This window comes from Hippocampus guttulatus, chromosome 19 (genome assembly GCF_054856545.1).
Source record: "Hippocampus guttulatus isolate MCC_2025c chromosome 19, RoL_Hgut_1.0, whole genome shotgun sequence".
Lineage (NCBI taxonomy): Eukaryota > Metazoa > Chordata > Actinopteri > Syngnathiformes > Syngnathidae > Hippocampus > Hippocampus guttulatus.
The window spans coordinates 5,463,635-5,482,829 of NC_141279.1; the positions used below are offsets into that span (position 1 = coordinate 5,463,635).

The 19,195-nt window shown below is 44.2% G+C and overlaps 2 protein-coding genes across 3 annotated transcripts; one reads left to right on the forward strand and one right to left on the reverse strand.

Moving 5' to 3' along the window:
• Positions 1–8,489: 8,489 nt before the first annotated feature.
• LOC147189745 (bone morphogenetic protein 2) lies at positions 8,490–11,030 on the forward strand. 2 transcript variants are annotated; one of them, XM_086099324.1, is made up of 5 exons: positions 8,490–8,850; positions 9,206–9,345; positions 9,583–9,699; positions 9,780–9,969; positions 10,247–11,030. In XM_086099324.1, the coding sequence occupies exons 1-5, from the start codon at positions 8,547–8,549 to the stop codon at positions 10,660–10,662; spliced, it is 1,167 nt and encodes a 388-aa protein (XP_085955450.1). In that variant the 5' UTR covers positions 8,490–8,546; the 3' UTR covers positions 10,663–11,030. The 2 variants fall into 2 exon arrangements, with proteins under 2 accessions (XP_085955450.1, XP_085955451.1); XM_086099325.1 differs by having other exon boundaries at positions 10,253–11,030.
• Positions 11,031–11,222: 192 nt separating this feature from the next.
• LOC147189746 (uncharacterized) lies at positions 11,223–17,664 on the reverse strand. The gene has a single exon (XM_086099463.1). It carries the CDS (start codon positions 17,662–17,664, stop codon positions 11,917–11,919), a length of 5,748 nt encoding a protein of 1,915 aa, XP_085955589.1. The 3' UTR covers positions 11,223–11,916.
• Between the last annotated feature and the right edge of the window lie 1,531 nt (positions 17,665–19,195).

The window sequence follows — 19,195 nt, forward strand, 5'->3', positions numbered from 1 at the left end:
CTGGCTTTGAATCGTCGTTTAGGCCCATTGTGAACTCCTCTGGCTTCCTTACAAGTTACAAAACAAAAAAAACATGTATGTTAGGTTCATTGAAGAATGTAAATTGTGGATATAAATATGAGTGTGACAAAAAAAATGATGTGTGCGGCCAGATCTGGCCCCTGGGCCTTGAGTTTGACACCAGCGATTTTGAAAATAAATGGAAGCATGCATAATCATGACCCATCTTCGATGTCAGCTATGGCCTGGTGCGTATACTGTATTAATGTTTTTATTGTTTTTTGGGGATCTGCCAACAGGAACTGAAAATCTCTCTTGATGTTGCCGTTTGGTCTTTGCTCTTCTCCTAAGATTGTTATGATGGCTTTTTCAGGTTAGGACACCTGTGTAATTGCGGCCGCATGTGTGACAGTGTCTGTCTGGAGCAGCTGCTTGGATGATAACAGTAGGAAGTGATGACAGGGCAACTCCAGTCTAATTAAAGAGATCGCGCTAAAAATATGAACTCGGCGGGTGATGTCAGTGAGGCTTGCAGCTGCGAGGTTCACCTGCACGTACACACCTTTGTACATGCATATTGTATATAGCCCGCAGGATTGGCGTGGATGGTGAAAGGTGCTGCTACGTCTGCCATATTTGTGAAGTCGGGGGGGATTACTTGCTGACTCGGGCAAAAGTGCAGCTCCAGAGAATAGCATCAACTGGGACTTCCCCTCAGCTCGCCATATTTTGTCTGCACATCGTCTCAGTGAGAGCGTATCATGTGGCAACAGTATGCGGGCTTTGTGACTGTCAGTGTGAATGATTGTTTGTCAATGTGTGATTGGCGGTCAGCACCTCTGCGACCAGGATGAGACCAAGTGCTGTAGAAAATGGATGAATGGGATAATTGAAGAAAAAAAGATAAGTCTCAAAACAGGTTTAGATTAATTTGGGGATGGAATTTGATCCACTATATATACATTACTAGCCAGACCCAGAAAACCCAGAGAAAACTACACACAATTGCGCATATCACGTGCACGGCCAACGACATCATCAGCAAGGGGAGAGCTTGCAGTTAACCAGCCAGTGATCATGCAATGTCAAGTACGGCGTACTTGTGTGTGCTTTGCCTCCGACCGCCCTGATTTTGACGCAAATGAGGGCTGCAACTCGGATTGGCAATCCCGCAACGGCGCACAAAGACACAAACGCCCCCTCACGCCCCAATACTACCGCAATAGGGCCCGTCATGTTTGCAAGTGATCATGGCATAAATCTCAGAAACATTTAGTTTGGCCACTATGTAGTTGTCCAACATGATTGTCCTCAATTAATTGATTTCTCTGAATTTTTCATTTCTTCTAACCACTTGTGTATAACTAGGATGAGAGAGAGTAAACGATTCCAAATGTATTCAGGAGTACAGTAATCCCTCACTGCAGCTATCTTCCCATTCCCACCATTAGAAAGCTCGAGACTTGGAACCGCAAAGGGAACCACAGCCAAGTCTTCAAAGATCGACTTCCTCCCAAAAACACGCTAATCTATTCCCAAATGCCAATAAAGGAGGTTAGCGATACAAATCGAATGTTTAACCAAAGCTCTTTATATCCTTTCCCAACTGGCCTCAGCATGCCCACGGGGTCCCGTGGTGATGATGTCATTCCCGAGGCCAAATATCGCTGCTTGATAACCCCCCTTTGCATCGTGTACTGTAACACACTCGTGAGCGTCCTTTGTGCGCAAAAGAAACCCACGGCGCACTCAGATGACACATTGTGAGTAGGATGTGAACGCACAGGAAGGTGTAAACACGCTGTACGCCTCCGCTTCTTTACATCCGAGCAGATGCAAATAGGAAGACAACTCATATTCTTTACATTCACGCTCATTTCTGTATTGAAGGCAAACTTGTTGCACATTTAGTTGCTTAACCAGTCAGCTGCAAATGCAAGTGAGCTGAGGGCCCAGTTGAGCTTATACGTGATACTCTACTGCCCCCCGTCAGGGCAGATAGAGGCCTACAGGGAGGACTTGGTTGCTGCAAAGAGAGTTTTGCCTTCCTATTTTTAAAGCCGTTTGCAAATTATCAGCATTTTTCGTGCCATCTCTTCATTTGTTGCCATTGGTATTATTATTTAAATGTTAATGTTAACATTAAACATACAAAACATTTAAAATTTAACAATGTTAAATGTATTTATTTTTTTAACTCTTGTACGATGGTTAAAAATGTCCCTGCTACTTTAGTTGTGTGTACAAGCATGCACACTTTTTTTTTTGCCGACATACTATCGATTGATGGTTTTATATGTAGGACCTGGAAGTGTTTTTAATTCAAATATTGCTGTAGTTATGCCTTTTCTACTGGCTTAGAGGAACAGAAACAGCACTGCATCAAAAACCGGGGAACCCTCTTGAAATGTTTTGTGGTTGTGACAGTTTTATTTACAGTATATTATTTCTCATGAAAAAAGATGATTTCCAAATCCGATGTGGACCTGCATCCTGGAACGGATCGACTCTGACTTCAGAAGTACCGCTGTATATAACTTAGTGGTGTGGACTGACCGCACATTGGAGGCCATCCTGGGGTGGGGTTACGGGGGGCTGCAGTTCCGCCACTGGAACATGAACAAGTTCAGTCCAATTCCTTAAACCCAAATGAAACAATGCGCTCTGTAATTTGTTACATCTGCTACTTGTTGGCTCGGAACACCTCTTGAAGCAAAGAGAAAAGCAGAAAGCATCGCCTCCCTGACCTTGACTCTTTCAAAAGATTGAATATTTTAAGAGGTGTTGCATTGGAAGGTTTGACAAAGCGTGATAAAGGCGACGCCGCAATCTGAGTGCTCATAAACATTCCGCCATCATAATGGCCCATTAAAAAAAAAAAAAAAAAAAAAGGAGTAACTCCCTCAAAGCCAAGCATTACACAGAATTACATGCATTTCTGTGCATGGGAGAATCAGTTTCTATTAAAAAAAAAAATGACAGGCTGGCAGGGGCAAACTCTTATTTTTCACTCAATAATTAAACGTAATTACATGTTGCCCAAACGGTTATCGGCTTCTTGCACTTACTATAAAACACTTCATAAATCCTTGGAGATCTGTGTGGCTGCACAAAGCGCACATCTGTGATCTCCTTAGCGCCACGCAAGCAATTGAGATTCTTCTGCAGAAATGAGCCTTGTCTGCGATTATTCTTGGAGTCTTTGCAGGAAATAAATGAAACCTTTACTTCATCCATGTACTTATAGAATCGCCATACGTTGCCTGTCTCCAAAACCACAATGAGAGGAGGATTCTTTAAAAAAAAAAAAAAAAAGACCCCTTGGAGCTTTGTAACAGTTTAAGTACACTTGAGAAGATATTTCTGAAGCCAGACAGTGGACGAAGGTGACGAAGATGAAAGCGTGTGGAGTATCTGGCGTGTCTAAACGGCCAACGGGTGCACCATTAGACACTACAATAGGGTAACGGGAGGAGGGTGATGATGAAAAATGGATGCGTGCACTGGATGAATTCCATATGCCGCCCTCGTCTCAGACGGGAGTCTTGGATCGGATTACTTATCGCAAATCCTCGTCTGAAAGCATTGAGCAGCAATTCCTCACGCCTCTGCCGCAAGGTATATTTTCGAGAGCAGCGGATTTGAAAAATGTCCCAAAAAATACACTTTTTTGGGGGGACTTATTGTTACAATGAATGACTACAGTTGGTGGGCCCGGGTAGCCACATATGCTTATTTCATTCGAAATCTAAAGTCTGGGGTAGTACAGTGAATATAAAGTCTACACACCCCTGTTAACATGCCAGGTTTATGATATACCAACACAAAAAAAAGAGTCAAAAATAACTCATTTCAAAACTTTTCGAAATGATAAATATTTATTCTAAATGTTTTTTTCCAGAGGGGAAGTAAAAACAAACATGGTTGCGCAAGTGTGCAGTGTGAGTTCGTTTGCAGATCTGTGAATGTGGCGCATGCAGGAGAACAATGAAAACTTTCCCAAAAAAGGCATGCCTGCATCAGTTGTCACTGCTGTTATCTAATTCTTATCTGTGGTAATCCCGCAGCTCTGCTTACCTTTTGGCCTCGGCCTGATAGTGCTGAAGTGGACTTTGGTCATCGCTTGAAAGTGGCAGATCTTCACTCAGACCAGGTGCCTAGTCATATGCGGAGAAACTAGGTGCAAGGGAGCCATGATGTAAATTAGAAAGATGATGTTTGGGGAATCGACAATTAGCAATCAGCCTGATTGCTAATTGTCGATTCCCCAAAAATCCCTCGAATGAAATTCAATTTATAAGCAGTGTAGATATTCGCTTTGTCATGGGGAAATTAGCTGTCAAAAACGTCGACGCACATTGACTGGATGTTGGTCGTCGGAGTGCTTAGTCAAGGCTTTTGCGAGGGACAACAACAAGAGTCAAAAGGCAGAAAAATCATGGCAATCCAAGAAAAAAAACTCAAGCAGATAGGCCCGGCTCCAGTTTCTCCTCGCATCATTTATCATCAACATTTTTCAGAGCGGTGACCAGTTTATGCAAATAAAGACCACAAAAAGGGAGCGGCAGATGTGCGATCCAGATAACAGACCTCAGCAATAATGGGCTGCAAGCATGACCAACGAGCCAACTTAAATAGCAGACTAATCCCTTCAAATCATCTAGGAGCGTTCATAAACATGCGATATGATTTGGAAGTTTAATCACGCGGAGCTCATGTTGCATTAACTAACACCTGAAGTCACAGGAGCATTTCATTTTTTTTGGTACAGTACAATATTGTGACCTTTATGACGACCCAATCTGAGACACCATTCCCGTTTTCTTTCCTACTCTTTTTGTGCCTCATACAGAGTGAAAAAAAAGTTGTCTCGTGCTTTTTTTTTTTTTTTTTTTTTTTAATTTTATGTCACAAACTCACTTTTCTGTCTGAAACATGACATTTATAAACTCGGTAAACAGGGTGGCAAATGATGCCTTGATTCCGTGAGCCTCCAAATTCGCTGGAAAGTCTCGCTTTGGTCCCATTGTCATTAATCAACAGAATATTGCCATTGGGAAATCCATCATCCGCGTGCACACGCTCCATCCAGTTAGCCACACAACTGGAGTTGAACCTGAATTCTAATTATACTCGAGTAAGTGGAGTCCAATTAGGTAAACAAGCATTTAAACGTGAATGGATTTCTACAGACGAAACCCTACACACACACACACACACACACACACACATACTAAGCGGACCATGCAGGTGGCCCACCAGCATAACAAACAGCATAATTACGAGCAGGTGAACGTCATATGTCACTTAGTGCTGCAAAATATTGGATAATAATGAACGGAGAGTCAGAAGGGAAACAAGTATGTTTCGGCAATTATGAATATCACCCCAAAAAACCGCGACAACTTGCCAGATGAAGTAGCGTCTGGCGGATTTAATAGCGCAAAGGTGAGGTACTCGTGCAGTGTGGTGAGCGCGCCGTGGGGGGAAATGAGCACATATACAGTAATTTAGCTGACTCCGAAGCTTGAACCAAAACTAAATACTCTTTTGATGGTGCTCCAAAAAGAAAGCTTGAACGACAAATATACGGCTAAGCGACCTCAACGTTATATTAAAATTCTGATTAGATAATTGTTTTCAAATTCTACGATTGGACTAAATAAGCAATATTTTCTTTTTAGGTGCACACAGCACTTTGAGGATTATTTTTATGCACACGATAGTATTGCAGTCGGTGTCATCGTCATTGGCATATAGCATTGTGTCATTCGATTACGCTGGTCTGTCACATGTAAGCAGTGAAAATTTCAATCCCTCAACAGTCAACATGAGCTTTCCAAAATCTTGATAGTTAAACAAGACTCAAAAGTAACCAAATACTCCCGGGGGATGGAAAAAAACAAACAGGCTAAACCGAACATGTTTGCAGTCAGTGGCAATAGGGGAGCAGGGGGGGCCATTTTGAATGTCACATTGAAAGTCATGTCATGTGGTTCCACTTTTACTGTGATTGTATTCCTCTTCATTATTCATTCAGAGATCGCGGCAGCGGCGGTGGTGGCCAGCACTTGAGGTGAAATGCCTTCCATGTGTGTCTAATTGTCTCAGTACAGGTATTTAACACAAGGTGAAGTCATTAACACATGCACACACTTGTCAGATGTGAAGCCAGGTGGCCCTTGGCTGATCGTGGGCAACCAAAATGAATGTGACATTCACCTACAACCCTTTTTGGCTATTGATTTTCACTCCAAAATATAGATCATGAATGGATATGAAGATGGTGTCATGATGGCATCCGTCACAAAGTGGTGAGGTTCCGCGATTTAATCTTTCATATGACTGTACTCTGTATGCGCAACTTCCCCCGCGTACATCACATCTTGATTGATTAATTTCCGATCCGTTTTGTTGGTGCGTAAGGCCAAATCATAGCCAATCCCAATTAGAATGTGAACAGTCTTTTGTTGCTTTTCGGCCATTAGCTGACCTATGACGAGGCTGTAGGCCAAGGGAGAAGGTCTTTTTTTTTTTTTTTTTAAATTCTGGATTAAAATAGGTCATGACGCCCTGGATAGTAAATTATGTCCCATTAAAACATCAGGCGGATTGATTGTAGGAAGATTTATTCTTTTTTAACATGCTGTGATTTGTGAATAGCCATATCAAGGTCAACATTGCCACCTGGTGTTCAATTGCAAATCCTGCAACCAAATATGGGCGACCAGTCTCTGTGATGTGCACAGTTGGCTGGTCACTGTTTTGCTCCATGAGTCAAAATGCAGACATTTTTATGACCTGCAATATTGGGCAAATTCATCCGTCTCAGTATTAATCTACATAATTGCAGATACAACTGTAATCATATATCCATTGTTAATCATCTGAGAGATGTTGTGTTGGATCATATCAAATTGTAGTGGCAATAAATGTCGTGGCTTGTGTTGAGTTGGCCCAATCCAACATGGCAGCGTTGAAAGACATGTGCGGTGCTTGCATGCACGAAATGAGAGGAGAATCAAACTCCTTAACCAAGATAAATCATCAAGCAATGTTGCAAAAAATAAATAAAAAGCATTTTTAACACACCCACCACCACAGGCAATCAGGCCTTTGCCGACTCCGACCGCAAGAGAAGGAAAATCCTCACATCCCTATTGTCAGTACACATGGATTTCCATACCACACTTTGTCATGTGTCCTTGACTTTGTCGCATCAAATCCAATCAGCAGGGACCTTTTAGTTAGCTTAATTTATGACTACAGAATGTATCCTGCCTTATCTGACAGCCTGGCCAAGCAGAGTTATCAGACAAGTCCCATTCAATATGAAGAGCCTAAAAATGAGTAACGGTTCTTCCCAAATACGGCCTCGTCATTCCTCTGTAATCAGATGAACTTTTGATCAACCTGATGGTCTGGAGAATTTGATCCCCTTTGTTCCATGTGATTGGAGATTGTCTGAGATTAATTCTCACGTAGGGGGGGTCATGAGCGTCATGCTCAGTCACTGTCCAAACAGAGCCAATGTGTGCACGATTGGTGGCGGTGGGGTGGGGGGGGCACATGTGCACGCTAACAATGCGCATCATGTGCGTCATGGCTTTCGCTCTTCGTTTGCTTTCTTGCAACTGGCTTCACACTGATAACAGACAGATGGCCATTAAAAAAAAAAAAAAAGAACATGATGATGGGGAAACTTTACTTTGGTTGAACCCTCCTCACCCCGGTGTAAAATGCGCTCCATTGAGATGCTGTAGCAAAAATGTAGCTGGTATGATCATCAATAGAAATCTGCATACATTTTACACATGTTTATCTTCTCGTGATTTTTTTTTCCGCGTTTGCGTTTAGTGCGTGCCATAATTCTTGATTGAAAAGAATATGAAATATTTGTTTACTTATTTGTGTGTGTCAACAATAGATTCATTTCCATGGTTTACTTAATTCGGTTATCATGAAAATTACATCTTTAATGTATTTCTAAAACGCAATGTGAAGTGACCTGCCATGGCTCGACCAGTTGCTCGTGTGCTCCATCTAGTGGCACATGGAAGAATCGAATTCAGTTGTATTTATTTTTTTTCCCCCTACATTTATTGTTCTCCTAGAACTGTTATTACTGTTATTTTGGTATTTTTCAAATTTGAATTTGCAGGCGCAGGTTTATTCCCCCCTCAGCCTTATCCATATGTACGATATTGGGTTGCTGTGGAATAAAACCACTGTCCAATGAACACTTGGGCTACTACCGTATTTTAATGTCAGTAATGATGAAGATTTACCATAATCGTCTGTTATATATTAGTTATTAGTTTTTTGGTGGGAAGCCGGAGGGGTATTATCTCTACGACTCACCTTTGGGTCATTTTCACCTTTCCTTTGTGTCTGCGAGGTTATTTTCGCCCCCGCCTTCCATCATCTTCATCAATCAAGGTCCAATCATCCGCTGATGTTAGCTGAATAGTGTCATCAAATGGCACGAGTGTTTCCTTATCACGCGCAGTCCGGCAGGTGTCCAGCTCAGTCCGCCCCTTGCCAATATGTCAAGAGGAGCTGTGCGCTTCTGGCTCGTCCTCGCCCTCCAGCTGCGCTGCGTCACGGTGCTGCTGGCCGGGCCGACGGGGACCCGGGCGGACTCGGACCACGACAGGATGTTGTCTGAAAAGCTCGACGTTTTGTTCAATTGGAAGGAGTTGCTCCGGGGCGCAGCGGGGCAGGCCCCCCACAAAAAGGCGCCTCAGTTCATGTTGGATTTGTTTCACGCAGTGTCCGTGTCGGACGGGACGAGAAAAAGTCAGAAGGAGATTCTGGAAGGAAATGTGGTGAGGAGCTTCAAGGATAAAGGTTGGTGGCACTTTGAAGAACGGGATTGATTGATTTGTGTTGTGTATAACAGCGTTGAATAATACTCATTCAGGTTCGCAGTTGTTTTTCAAATGCGTAATTGCGCATCACTAGTGACGCGTTTTTAATTTTACAGTTGCACGTTTTCTTTTGATTGATGGAGATATTCGCGACTTAGCAGGTTGAAAAACTTTTTTTTTTTTTTTTGCACAAGTCAAGCAACCTCATGCTGTACGTTAATAGGGGGAAATGTTTTGTGTGCAGAGAAGTTTTTTTGCTTTTGACAACAAAAAGTCAGGCTTCTGCAAATAACAGTATGTGGTTTTTTTCTGAAGTTGTTTTTCTTGTGTTTTAGGTCGTTATGGTGAGAGGTTTCACTTTTTCAACCTCTCTTCCTTCGGAAGAGAAGAGAGGATGATTAAAGCTGAGTTCCGTTGGTTTCGAAGGAAAGAGAAGCATTTCCGAGAAAAGTCCTACAGGCCCCATTTTTACAAGGTAAAATAATGATCTGTGTTCTTGAAGGTCAACCGTATTTGTGGGAGGGCGCAGTTATGTATGGCAGCAGGATACCTTCCAAAAGGGGCCGTCTGTTTTCAAATGTGATTTTATTGTTTTGTTTTTTGACAGTTGAATTTTGAAATAATAAATTACCAACAGAGGCCATCGCTCATGCCGCTTCACCTATGAAGCGGCATTAGATCAAACTTATGGCTGTGTCTTGTTACCACTCAGGTGGATTTGTATGAAATACTGGACAGTCAAGTGAAACCTTGGCGAGGAAACCTCATCTCCTCCAGACTGGTTCCTCTTTACACCCAGGGATGGGAAGTCTTCAATGTCACACAAACAGTTGGTATTCTTCATTTACCCCTCATCAGCAAAATAAATTTGGGAAAAGGCCTACCTGGTTGACTTTTTTTTTTTTTTAGGTGGCTAAGTGGATCTGCAACAGCCAAGATAACAATGGCATCCTGATAGTGACCACGCTGCCATCTGGGACTTGGATGGACTCTGTGGTTATGTCATCTAAGTTTCGTGGGGAGCCAGCAGACACCAACGCCTACTTGGTTATATTCTCTGATGATGGGAGGGCAGGAGCATCCAACCAGTCGTACTTTGGTGAGTCGACGGTGGAATGTAACATGTCAAATTTGCCCCGCCCCCAAAAACGGTTGATCCAATCCACACAAAATCTAGTGTCACATCTATCCAAACAGGACTGATGGAAAAGTCTCAAGGCCCCACATTCAAAATAGTGAAGAATGTGCTGCATGAGACTGCGATCTGTTTGCAACTGGATGAAAGACTCAAATTAGATACATCTCTCAAAATGAACTTCCAACATCCTACGACACAAATGTGCCGAACCTTGTTTCTAATCTTCTCTCTCGTCCAGGACCAGCCCAGTCTTCACCTGCTGCTGCTGAACTCCACAACCGCCCCACTAGGAAGCGACGTGGCGCCAACGGGCTCTTACCTCGTGGCCATTCCCGATCCTGCCAGAGGGTCTCCCTCTTTGTAGACTTCGAGGAGATTGGTTGGTCAGGCTGGATCATCTCGCCGCGGGGTTACAACGCTTACCACTGCAAGGGCTCTTGTCCCTTCCCGCTGGGAGGTAACCTCCGAGCCACCAACCACGCCACCGTCCGCTCCATCATGCACGCGCTCAAGTTGTCCGTGGACGAAGTCGAAGCGCCCTGCTGTGTGCCCGACAAACTTCAGTCCATCAGTTTGCTATATTTTGATGACGAAGAGAATGTGGTTTTGAAACAGTATGATGACATGGTGGCTTTGAGCTGCGGCTGCCACTGATGTTTCACAAAAAAAAATGGGACAATAAGTGACAGGGAGATGTTTTAAGATTATTCTTATTAGAGACCTACATCAGCACGATGACTGAATGAGAAATGAATTGCCGATGAGACCGGTCATGATGAATTCTGTTCATCGCAGTGAATCATAGCAGCCCCCAATACCCTGCAAATATGCCCCCTAGTGGCTGTTTTCAGCAATGCTTTATGAACACAGGCAAAAACTTAAATGTAAAATTACTGCTTTTTGGGGGGGCGGGGGAGAAGGATGATCTACATAACGCAGACCTGGTTTATGCTAATTTAAAAAGAAAAAAAATTACCAATTCACCAAATTGTTTTGCAAAACCATTTCATATTCATGCTTATTTCAAAACACACAGCAAAAAAATTTAGCGCTACCTAATCTAAATTAGGTGAGCATAATTCTCCAACACATTCCTTCATCAGTATGCAAAATGTTTTGACATTCATTTGTGTTCATTCTGAATTCAGCGCGGCATCGTTTAAGAAGTAATGTAAACTCATACCACATTCATCCTTTAATAACACACTGCATTTAGAATAAATATTCCACATTTACATTCAAACATTTGTCTTTTTACATATGGATGCATTGTCAATACGCCCTTCTTTAAAAAAAAAAAAAAAAAAGACTATCTTCTATCAACTTATATTCAGCAGCAGTTGACCATGCATCTCTTTTCAGTGTACATTCAAGTCATAAGGCATAAAAGTAAATCAATAAAATGACCAGGGTTAGCGAGTTCAACTGAAAACAAACATGTAGGCAGCACGGTGGAATATTGTGGTTGCAACGTGTGCTTGAGTATTGGGTTTCAAATCTAGACTCCAACCAACTCTGGCTGCTTTCCACACATGCATATTGTCTAAATTGAGGCTAAATTCTCCATCAGATTGAATTATTTGTCTGCACGTGGCCCTCAATTGACTGGCAACTAGTCGACCCAGGGTGTAGCATGCTTCTTGCCCAAAATCAGACTGGGTACTCTGCAGCTAGCCCGCGAACCTAATGTGGACGGATGGGGTGAACAAAAATGTATCTGTTACGTATTCGAATGAATTGAAATAGAACACGTCAAATGGCAGTCATCGTGTACCGATGTGAATCAAAGAAGATTGAAAGCCATCAATTATATGTTGATTGTCATTTCAAACCCATAAAAAAAACAGAATTCATAACCACAAGAAGGTTGGTGAAAGAAACATAAATGTGTGCAAAATCCTTATCCTATCAACTAGGAGAGTCCACTTCCTCGGTGCCGAGGAACTCGCCCAAAATATGTTCATGCTCCCCATAGACAGGTTCTAAATAAGGATGCCCGTCCTTGCAATGGACTTGCCTTGACATGTTCAATTGCTGCTGTTCTTGCTCCACGTGAGGTACTTGGATGGTAGCGTTCTGGGCCATGGGGGTCAGAGGCACTGGGACAAAGCCATGGTAAACCACCAACGGAGGGGATAAAACTTCCATGGGGGATGCCTGAAGAACAGCGCCGTCTGGGGGCTGGACGGGCAGCTGCACGTAGCTTCCAGTCTCAGGATCAAAGAAGGTTTTTGTTTGGACTTGGACGGGCAGGTCTACAAAATAATACTGTCCCGAGTCTGGATCCTGGAGGAGTTTTCGTTGGGTCGCGGGGATGGACTGCGTGACGCCAGTGTGTTCGATGCTGGACTGGCGAGAGAATTGGCCGGTGTGGCTGAGCTGGCGGGACAAGCTCGGCGGCTGGGCGGGCTGCAGGCTGTGCGTGTCGATGCTCTGACTCCTCCTCAGCGGTTTCTCTCTGAGCATTTTTTCTTTGGCTCGGCCCCGCTGATGAAACTCGTCCACGATGGATCTCTCAAAGCGTGTACTTCTCGGGTCAGGTCTCTCATTGACAGACGTGCCGGTGCTATACCTGCCACCCACTCTGTCGCCTAAGTATCTGTCGATGCTTTGCGAGCGAATATTCGGCACTGGTCCAACGTTGGGTTTGTAGACAGGAGCGGTACCGATGAGACGATCGCTGCTGCAGTGTCTTTGTTCTGGTTTATTTCGAGTTTGTTTGCCACGACTACGGCCTCGTTCAGTTGCAAGTCCTTCGGTAAGGTGATTGCCTTCTATTGAATGGTGGCTGGATTGTCTTGTCTTCTGGCTCATTTCTGCTTTTTTCGGAGGAAATTCTTCATCGTCGGCAACGGCCGCATCGTTGCTGTTTCCGCCACGTTTCTGACCTTCTCTGTGATGCTTTTTCTCGCCGCTCCTCGGTACGGATTTGTCACTTCTATGTTTGCTCGGAGTTGACTTCTGAGCCTCGGCTTTTTTAATCCGCCGGTTTGTCAGCTTCATAGCTTTGAGAACGGCCCGCTCGGATTTGGGTAAGACGGCTGGAGGTTTGGCGAACCCTGATTGGCTGTCGTTAAAACTGCAGGTGGACCCGGAGCGTTCGCTCGGAACCTTTGATATGTCTCGCTCCGTTGTTGGCACTGTCAAAGTCTCCACACCTTCTGATATGGGACTCACCACAGAAAAACTGTCATTCTCCTTTTGGGGAGCAGTTAGTACTACTTTGCGGGGTCTCCCTGACTTCTGTTGCTGAATCAATGGTGATGGCGGTGAGACGATTGACAAAGTCTCTTCAGGCTGGAAGACTTCACTTGTAAATGAGGGGCTTGTTTCATTTGCCGATGGTGGATTTGAGTTTTCATTTAATGGATGCAAGTCCTCCACAAGTTTCTCTGAGTTATTCATGAGGCCCTGCGGTGTCCAGGGTTGTGTAGTCTTCTTCATCTTGTTACTGAAAGTGTTGTCTTTTATTTTAAATAAAGCAGGGATATCCAACATTGGAGTTAAGGTGTTCGAAGGTGACATCGGATTTTGGATATCTTCATTTTGGGATGGGCGAGGACATTTGGTGGTATGTTGTTTGCTTTCCTTTTGGTTCACGTTCTCTTCTTCATGCTTGACTGATTCCCTGGCAATCGACGATTCACCCTCCAGATCATTGAATGAATAATATTCAATCCCTGGCTTGTCTGAATCTTTTTTAACGGGTCCAAGAAGATGATCTCCTCTGTTGTCCAGGCCAACCTTATCTAGGTTCTCCAGAGAGTGATAAAGGATTGACTCAGCATTCCTTTGTGGTGGACTCTCCACAGAGAAGTAAGAAGATTTGGAGGACATGCTGGTGTGGTCGTCAATGCCGACGCCGTTTACAAGAAGTGCAGGGGATATTATAGTCCTCGTGAGAGCCTCTACATCTATATCGCTCTTGCCTTTAGGCATTTTGCCAAGATCTTCCGCCAGGATGTGAATTGCTGCACTGTCGGATTGTAAAGACCTCTCAATATTTCTGCCTGTGGCTTCTTCGGGGGCATTCTCAACTGTCTCTGTATTTGCTTCAATGTCTGACAACAAAGAGTAGCGTTTTTCACCGTGGCTGTGCTTGGAAGGCAAATATAGGTCGCGGGTAACTGCGTCGTTAATTGCCACGTTGCTATTTTCTTCATTGGAGTTGGTTGGCAAAGCAACTTTTGTGCTTGTTATATTTTGTATTCTGTTCACTTCCACATCTCTGTTATAGAGATCTTCTTTATCACTGCTCTCATTTCTTCTGTTTCCGGCTTTTTTACTCCGAGGAGGAACAGAGGGTGTTTCTAATGCTTGGTTGTCACAAATCCCTCTCCCGGCGACATTTTCCGAGAATTGCTTTAAATTTAGATCCTTCTCAGGCCAATGAGCGGAACTGTCAATTCGTCTCTCATTGGCATACTTGAAGTCCAATCGTGAAGGTGAATTTAAGCCGCTGTCAACATTGCTCATACCTGGCAGGGCCGCCACTCTCTCGTCTGATCTCTGAGTCTCATCCTGTCTGGGTTCAGTCTGGGAGAGGATCTGCCTCATGTGCTTATGGTCTCTCAAATCCCCCAATCTTTCTCTGAAGTCTTTCTCTTTATCTGCCATGTAATTTTTGTCTTTGTCGGCTTCTGCAATTGAGTCTTTCATCACATTTTTACTTGCCTCTACCCTTGATCCGTAACTTCCATCCGTGGCATATGCGGCAAATGCCGTATTTGCATCCTGATTCATGGCTTTATTCCTTGTCATCTCCCTACTTAAGATAACCTCCTCCAGTGCTAATTTGGCCTTGTCGTAATTATCATTCACCAGTGCTTTGTTGATCATGACGCTGCCACCCTTCTTAGTGGGAACCTCCCGCTTACTCGGCTGCTTCTCTTTCATGGTAAATAGTTCCCTCTTTGCCAAAGTGTTCCCTCTCATGGACAACATTCCCTTCTTGATGTTCTTTAACTCCCGGGAGATCAAATCATTTTTCGCTCTGGCCACTTCGTCTAGGTTGGAACCTCCCGCTTGGTGCTCCCGATCGCTTAGGCGGGCCCTCTCCAGCTCTTTCAGAGCGTGCAAGTCATGAATGATGTGTTCGCTGTCAGTCGTGGCATCCTTTCCGATTCTCAAGGTCACCTTCGTATCATCTTCATCTTCTCTGTGTTCCTCATCTGTTGCAGTATGCCGCTGACATTTGATGTAATTGTTCAGTCTGTCTGAGAATTTGTGCTTTAGCCTGTCTTGACTATCTGGGGCGGTTTCCCCTAAGTCACAGTTAGAAAGTTCATTCGTGAGGTGTGTTTTCTTTTTGTACGGAGACCGTTGAATATCCTCCTTGGTAAGGTTTTTCTTTGGAACCGGTGGGGGCTCTTTCTTGACGACATTTTCGGACTCACTTCTGACTTGATCATTTTCGGCTGTGTTTCTATTCTCAATAATAACATTGGAACATACAAACATGTCATCTTTGTCTTTACATTCTTCTCTGTCTGACATGGCTTTATTGATGCTCTCCGACTGAGGCGCGTGGAGCACTCTAGTTTTTGTTGCATTAATCGCGTCCTTTGCAGCCCTGATGACATCCAATGTGCTCATAGCTTGGCCCTTGCTATCCTTCACTTTAGAACTCGCGCTCTCTTCTCCAAAATAGTTTTCTTTTAAGGATTTCACGGGCATGTTTGTTTTGTCTCGTACATTTGGTGGCTCTTTCCTGATTGATTCACTTAACGGAAGGGTTTCCTGATCATGTTCCGAGGCTGCAAATAGTGGTGAATGACCGCAATTGATGTTAGGTGAAAGCCCTGGTGGCTCATTGGAGTAATGCATTAAGACGGGAGGGCTGGCTTTCTTGTACAGATTAAGCGACGGATAACTTTGCTTTTTAGCCGTGTGGCTTTTGTTCCTTTTTGTGTCCATAATTTGGGAGTTTGCATTCTCATCACCGAGATTTCCATTACTGAGAGCCTCCCTTTTGTTGTGTAGCAGATTAGATAACAAATAATCATCAGACCGCGACCCATCGGCTGCACGCTCGCTAAGGCCGACAGTTGGGGGGTTGACAGACTCTAAAACTGGACTGCGTACCGTCTGACCTTCTTTTGAAATAGCAGGAGTGCTTAAACCACACGTGTCGCCCTCTGAATTATTTTGTTGCTTAAGACTCTCCGACAATGGAGATTGGGTGTCGTTTCCAGGTGCTTCTAAAGTTTTGAATTTAGGTGGGCTGTAGCGACTTTTGACCCGCTTCCTGTTGTCTTTGAGGTTGAAGAGGATGCTCGACGCCAGTGATTTGTAACCATCCCTCTTGATGGGAGGTTCGGGTGTCAGTTTGGCCTCCGAGTGAGGTCCTTGGGGAAGGTCCAGTACAGAAGGTGAAAGGATGGCGGAGAGGATTTCCGATGTTTCTGTTGGTTGTCTGGAGGGAATGAGGGGTGTCATCAGCTGGCAGATGCTGAATGGAGTTGAGACCGGAGGGCTGAGCTCTTCAACCGCTTTCGCCTCCATAGGCCTTGTGGTGTTGGGGATCAGTGAAACATTTTTGTCCAGTTTTGCTGTTGAGCTCTCGTCCTGGGGCTCTTGCTTAAGTGGAACCGCAGTCTTCACACTTAAATGCGTCTGCCTCCAGGGGACAACATTTGCATCAGTTATATCAGAAGAGCACCTTTTCTGGGGCTTTGGCAGGACTTTGGGTGGTGAAGTGGAAGTGACAGGTTTAGGGGCAACGGGAGGAGGAGGTGGTGGAGGTAGAGCAGGAGGAGGTGGGGGTGGAGCCAGAGGAGTTGCAGAAGGAGGAAGGGAAGCGGGAGCAGGGGGCTCATCTACCTCTTTCAGTATCTCTTGTGTATGCAGAGCCTCTTTTATATGAGCCTCTGTTAACTCTTTGTAAAATGGTAGGTCATACCATTTTGGGGTAATTTCTGCAGGGAGGATAGAAGCATTCTCATGGCTGAAGCAGAACTGATTCATACCTTCCCATGTCCGGAAAGGGCTGAACTCACTGTGTAGGAAAAAGTTTTTGACATTGAGCTTCTTCAGTTTGACTGTGGCTTTCCCATTTTTCATCTTGGATGACTTTCCAGAAAACAGACCTTTGCTCGACGAATCGTACCCAGATTGATGAAAAGTACGTTTGTCATCATGTCCACCCACGAGATTGCTGTGATAGTCAGAGGAGAATTCCGACAGTTCTCTTTGGATGCTGCGGAGCGCAGACTTATCCCATGATTCCCCATTGGAGTCTGCCATGTCGCCATTTTTGAGGAGTATTCGTTCACAGTTCTCCCCCGTGGTACTTAATGCCTTGAGAAACGATGACATGCTCGAGATGTTCTTTTCTTTCTCTCTGTCATTTTTCTTTTGCTTTTTGGATTCCTTTTGGTGATTTTTTTTCAACGGCTCCCCTGCCAACGGTTTATGACAGCTGAAAGGTGAATATCCATACAAGAAGTCATCGTTGTAAATGGCGTCATCTCCAACGCAGAGGCTCCGGAAGGCTCGGTCGGTGAGCGTGCTGACCTCACGGTCGGTCTCGTCCATAAGCAGGTCGGTGAAGCCATTCGGGAAGCGATGATGGAGCATGTTGCCTCCCCGGTGGCTGACGTGACGCTTTTCCGCGCAGCCCATGAGGTCAACAGGTTTCTTCCTGTTTTGCGCCATCACCTGTGTGGCTGGCTCATACACGAGTAGATCCCCTCGTGCTCAGGTTGACATCAGGCAGAAGAAACCTCCTAAGAAAAAGAAGGAAAATAGTTCAGGATTGCTTTTGTTTGAAGGCCAATCTAGAACTAATGCTTAAATTTACACCATGTCAACCAAAAGGCTCACTGTTTGATAAAACACTTTTGGAAAAGCAAATGTCCTCCCATCACATTTAATGATGTTATTTGAAGTAAAAAATTTGACTCCGCTATTTTTAAAACAGGCCTGTGCGCTACTCATGAGGTACTCGGAGGCGACCGAGTGCCCGCTGTCGTCATGTTGGTAACCACTGCTATACGGTGCATGACATGCACAGGCTTCTGTCGCACCAGCGGGCACTTCACATGCACTTTTCTATTCAAGGCACAGAACACCCATCGTACTGTTGTGGTAGTCATGAGACCTTATTTTTTAACTTCAGGGGTGAACACTCAAAAACCTTTTCCCGGCCACGCCGGAAGTAAAGCATTGGATTTAACGTTGTGTCCCCCTTCGGCCGCAGCTGCTCTGCTGTATCTTACTTCAGCTATCTGGGTGAGCTCTTAGAATAGCTCTTTAACCTATTTCTATGTCTTGACCCAGGAACATGGTCACTTCTTGGCTTATTATTGTACTCTACAACTAGCCATGGAACCACAGCTTTCCTTATATGCAGCCATGACTGATGTTTGATCCTGAAAATAATCCATTTAGATGCTTTCCTGTGGCCCCGTTGCGTCGCCAAAAATCAAAGCACCAAATTTTGTCTGGTCAGTCAAGCTGGTTGTAGGCTTCAGGCAATACAATACAATACAGCTATGATTTAGACTACATCCAAGAAATCAGAATATTGATCAATATATAAGGCGCATCGGATTATATGGCGCACTGTCAGCTTTTGAGAAAATTGAATGCTTTTCGGTGTGCCTTATAGTGCGGGAAATACGATAGATAAAATTTCACCAGGATATACCCTAAAATTGCATTTTCAGGCATGTTGAGGCCCCAACAAAGATGATACACTTGTGAACTCTTTGACTTTTCATCGAGATGTCTGTGGCCAACAAGTGCTCTCATAACCTGAGACAGTAAGAGGCCACGGTACTTTCCCAGCATCTGTTTGAGTATTTATACCCGAGCAATGAAACACTGTTCCTTTAAATGCACTGTATGCATGTGTACATTTTGGAAGATGATTTAATAGCCTTCTCCATAGTTCTACATTTCCACATTGATTTTGGCACGTCAATTCAAGTTTTTACTGCAACAGTAGGTCGCTCAAATGGTAACCTTTAAGTCACTGAATGTTCACTATGTAACTTTAAAAAACACGCACACGCGATGCCAGTGCTCTCACCTTGTTGATGGCGGGTTTTTTTTCATGTTGCATCAAAAGGTTCCATCTGGAAAGTAGTCGCACAAATCCTCAGCGCAAAATCCAGTTCAATAACGGAGAAAATTCTTAGCCCACCGAGTTAGGCCTTATGTTCCATGTTCAAATGCACTCGGC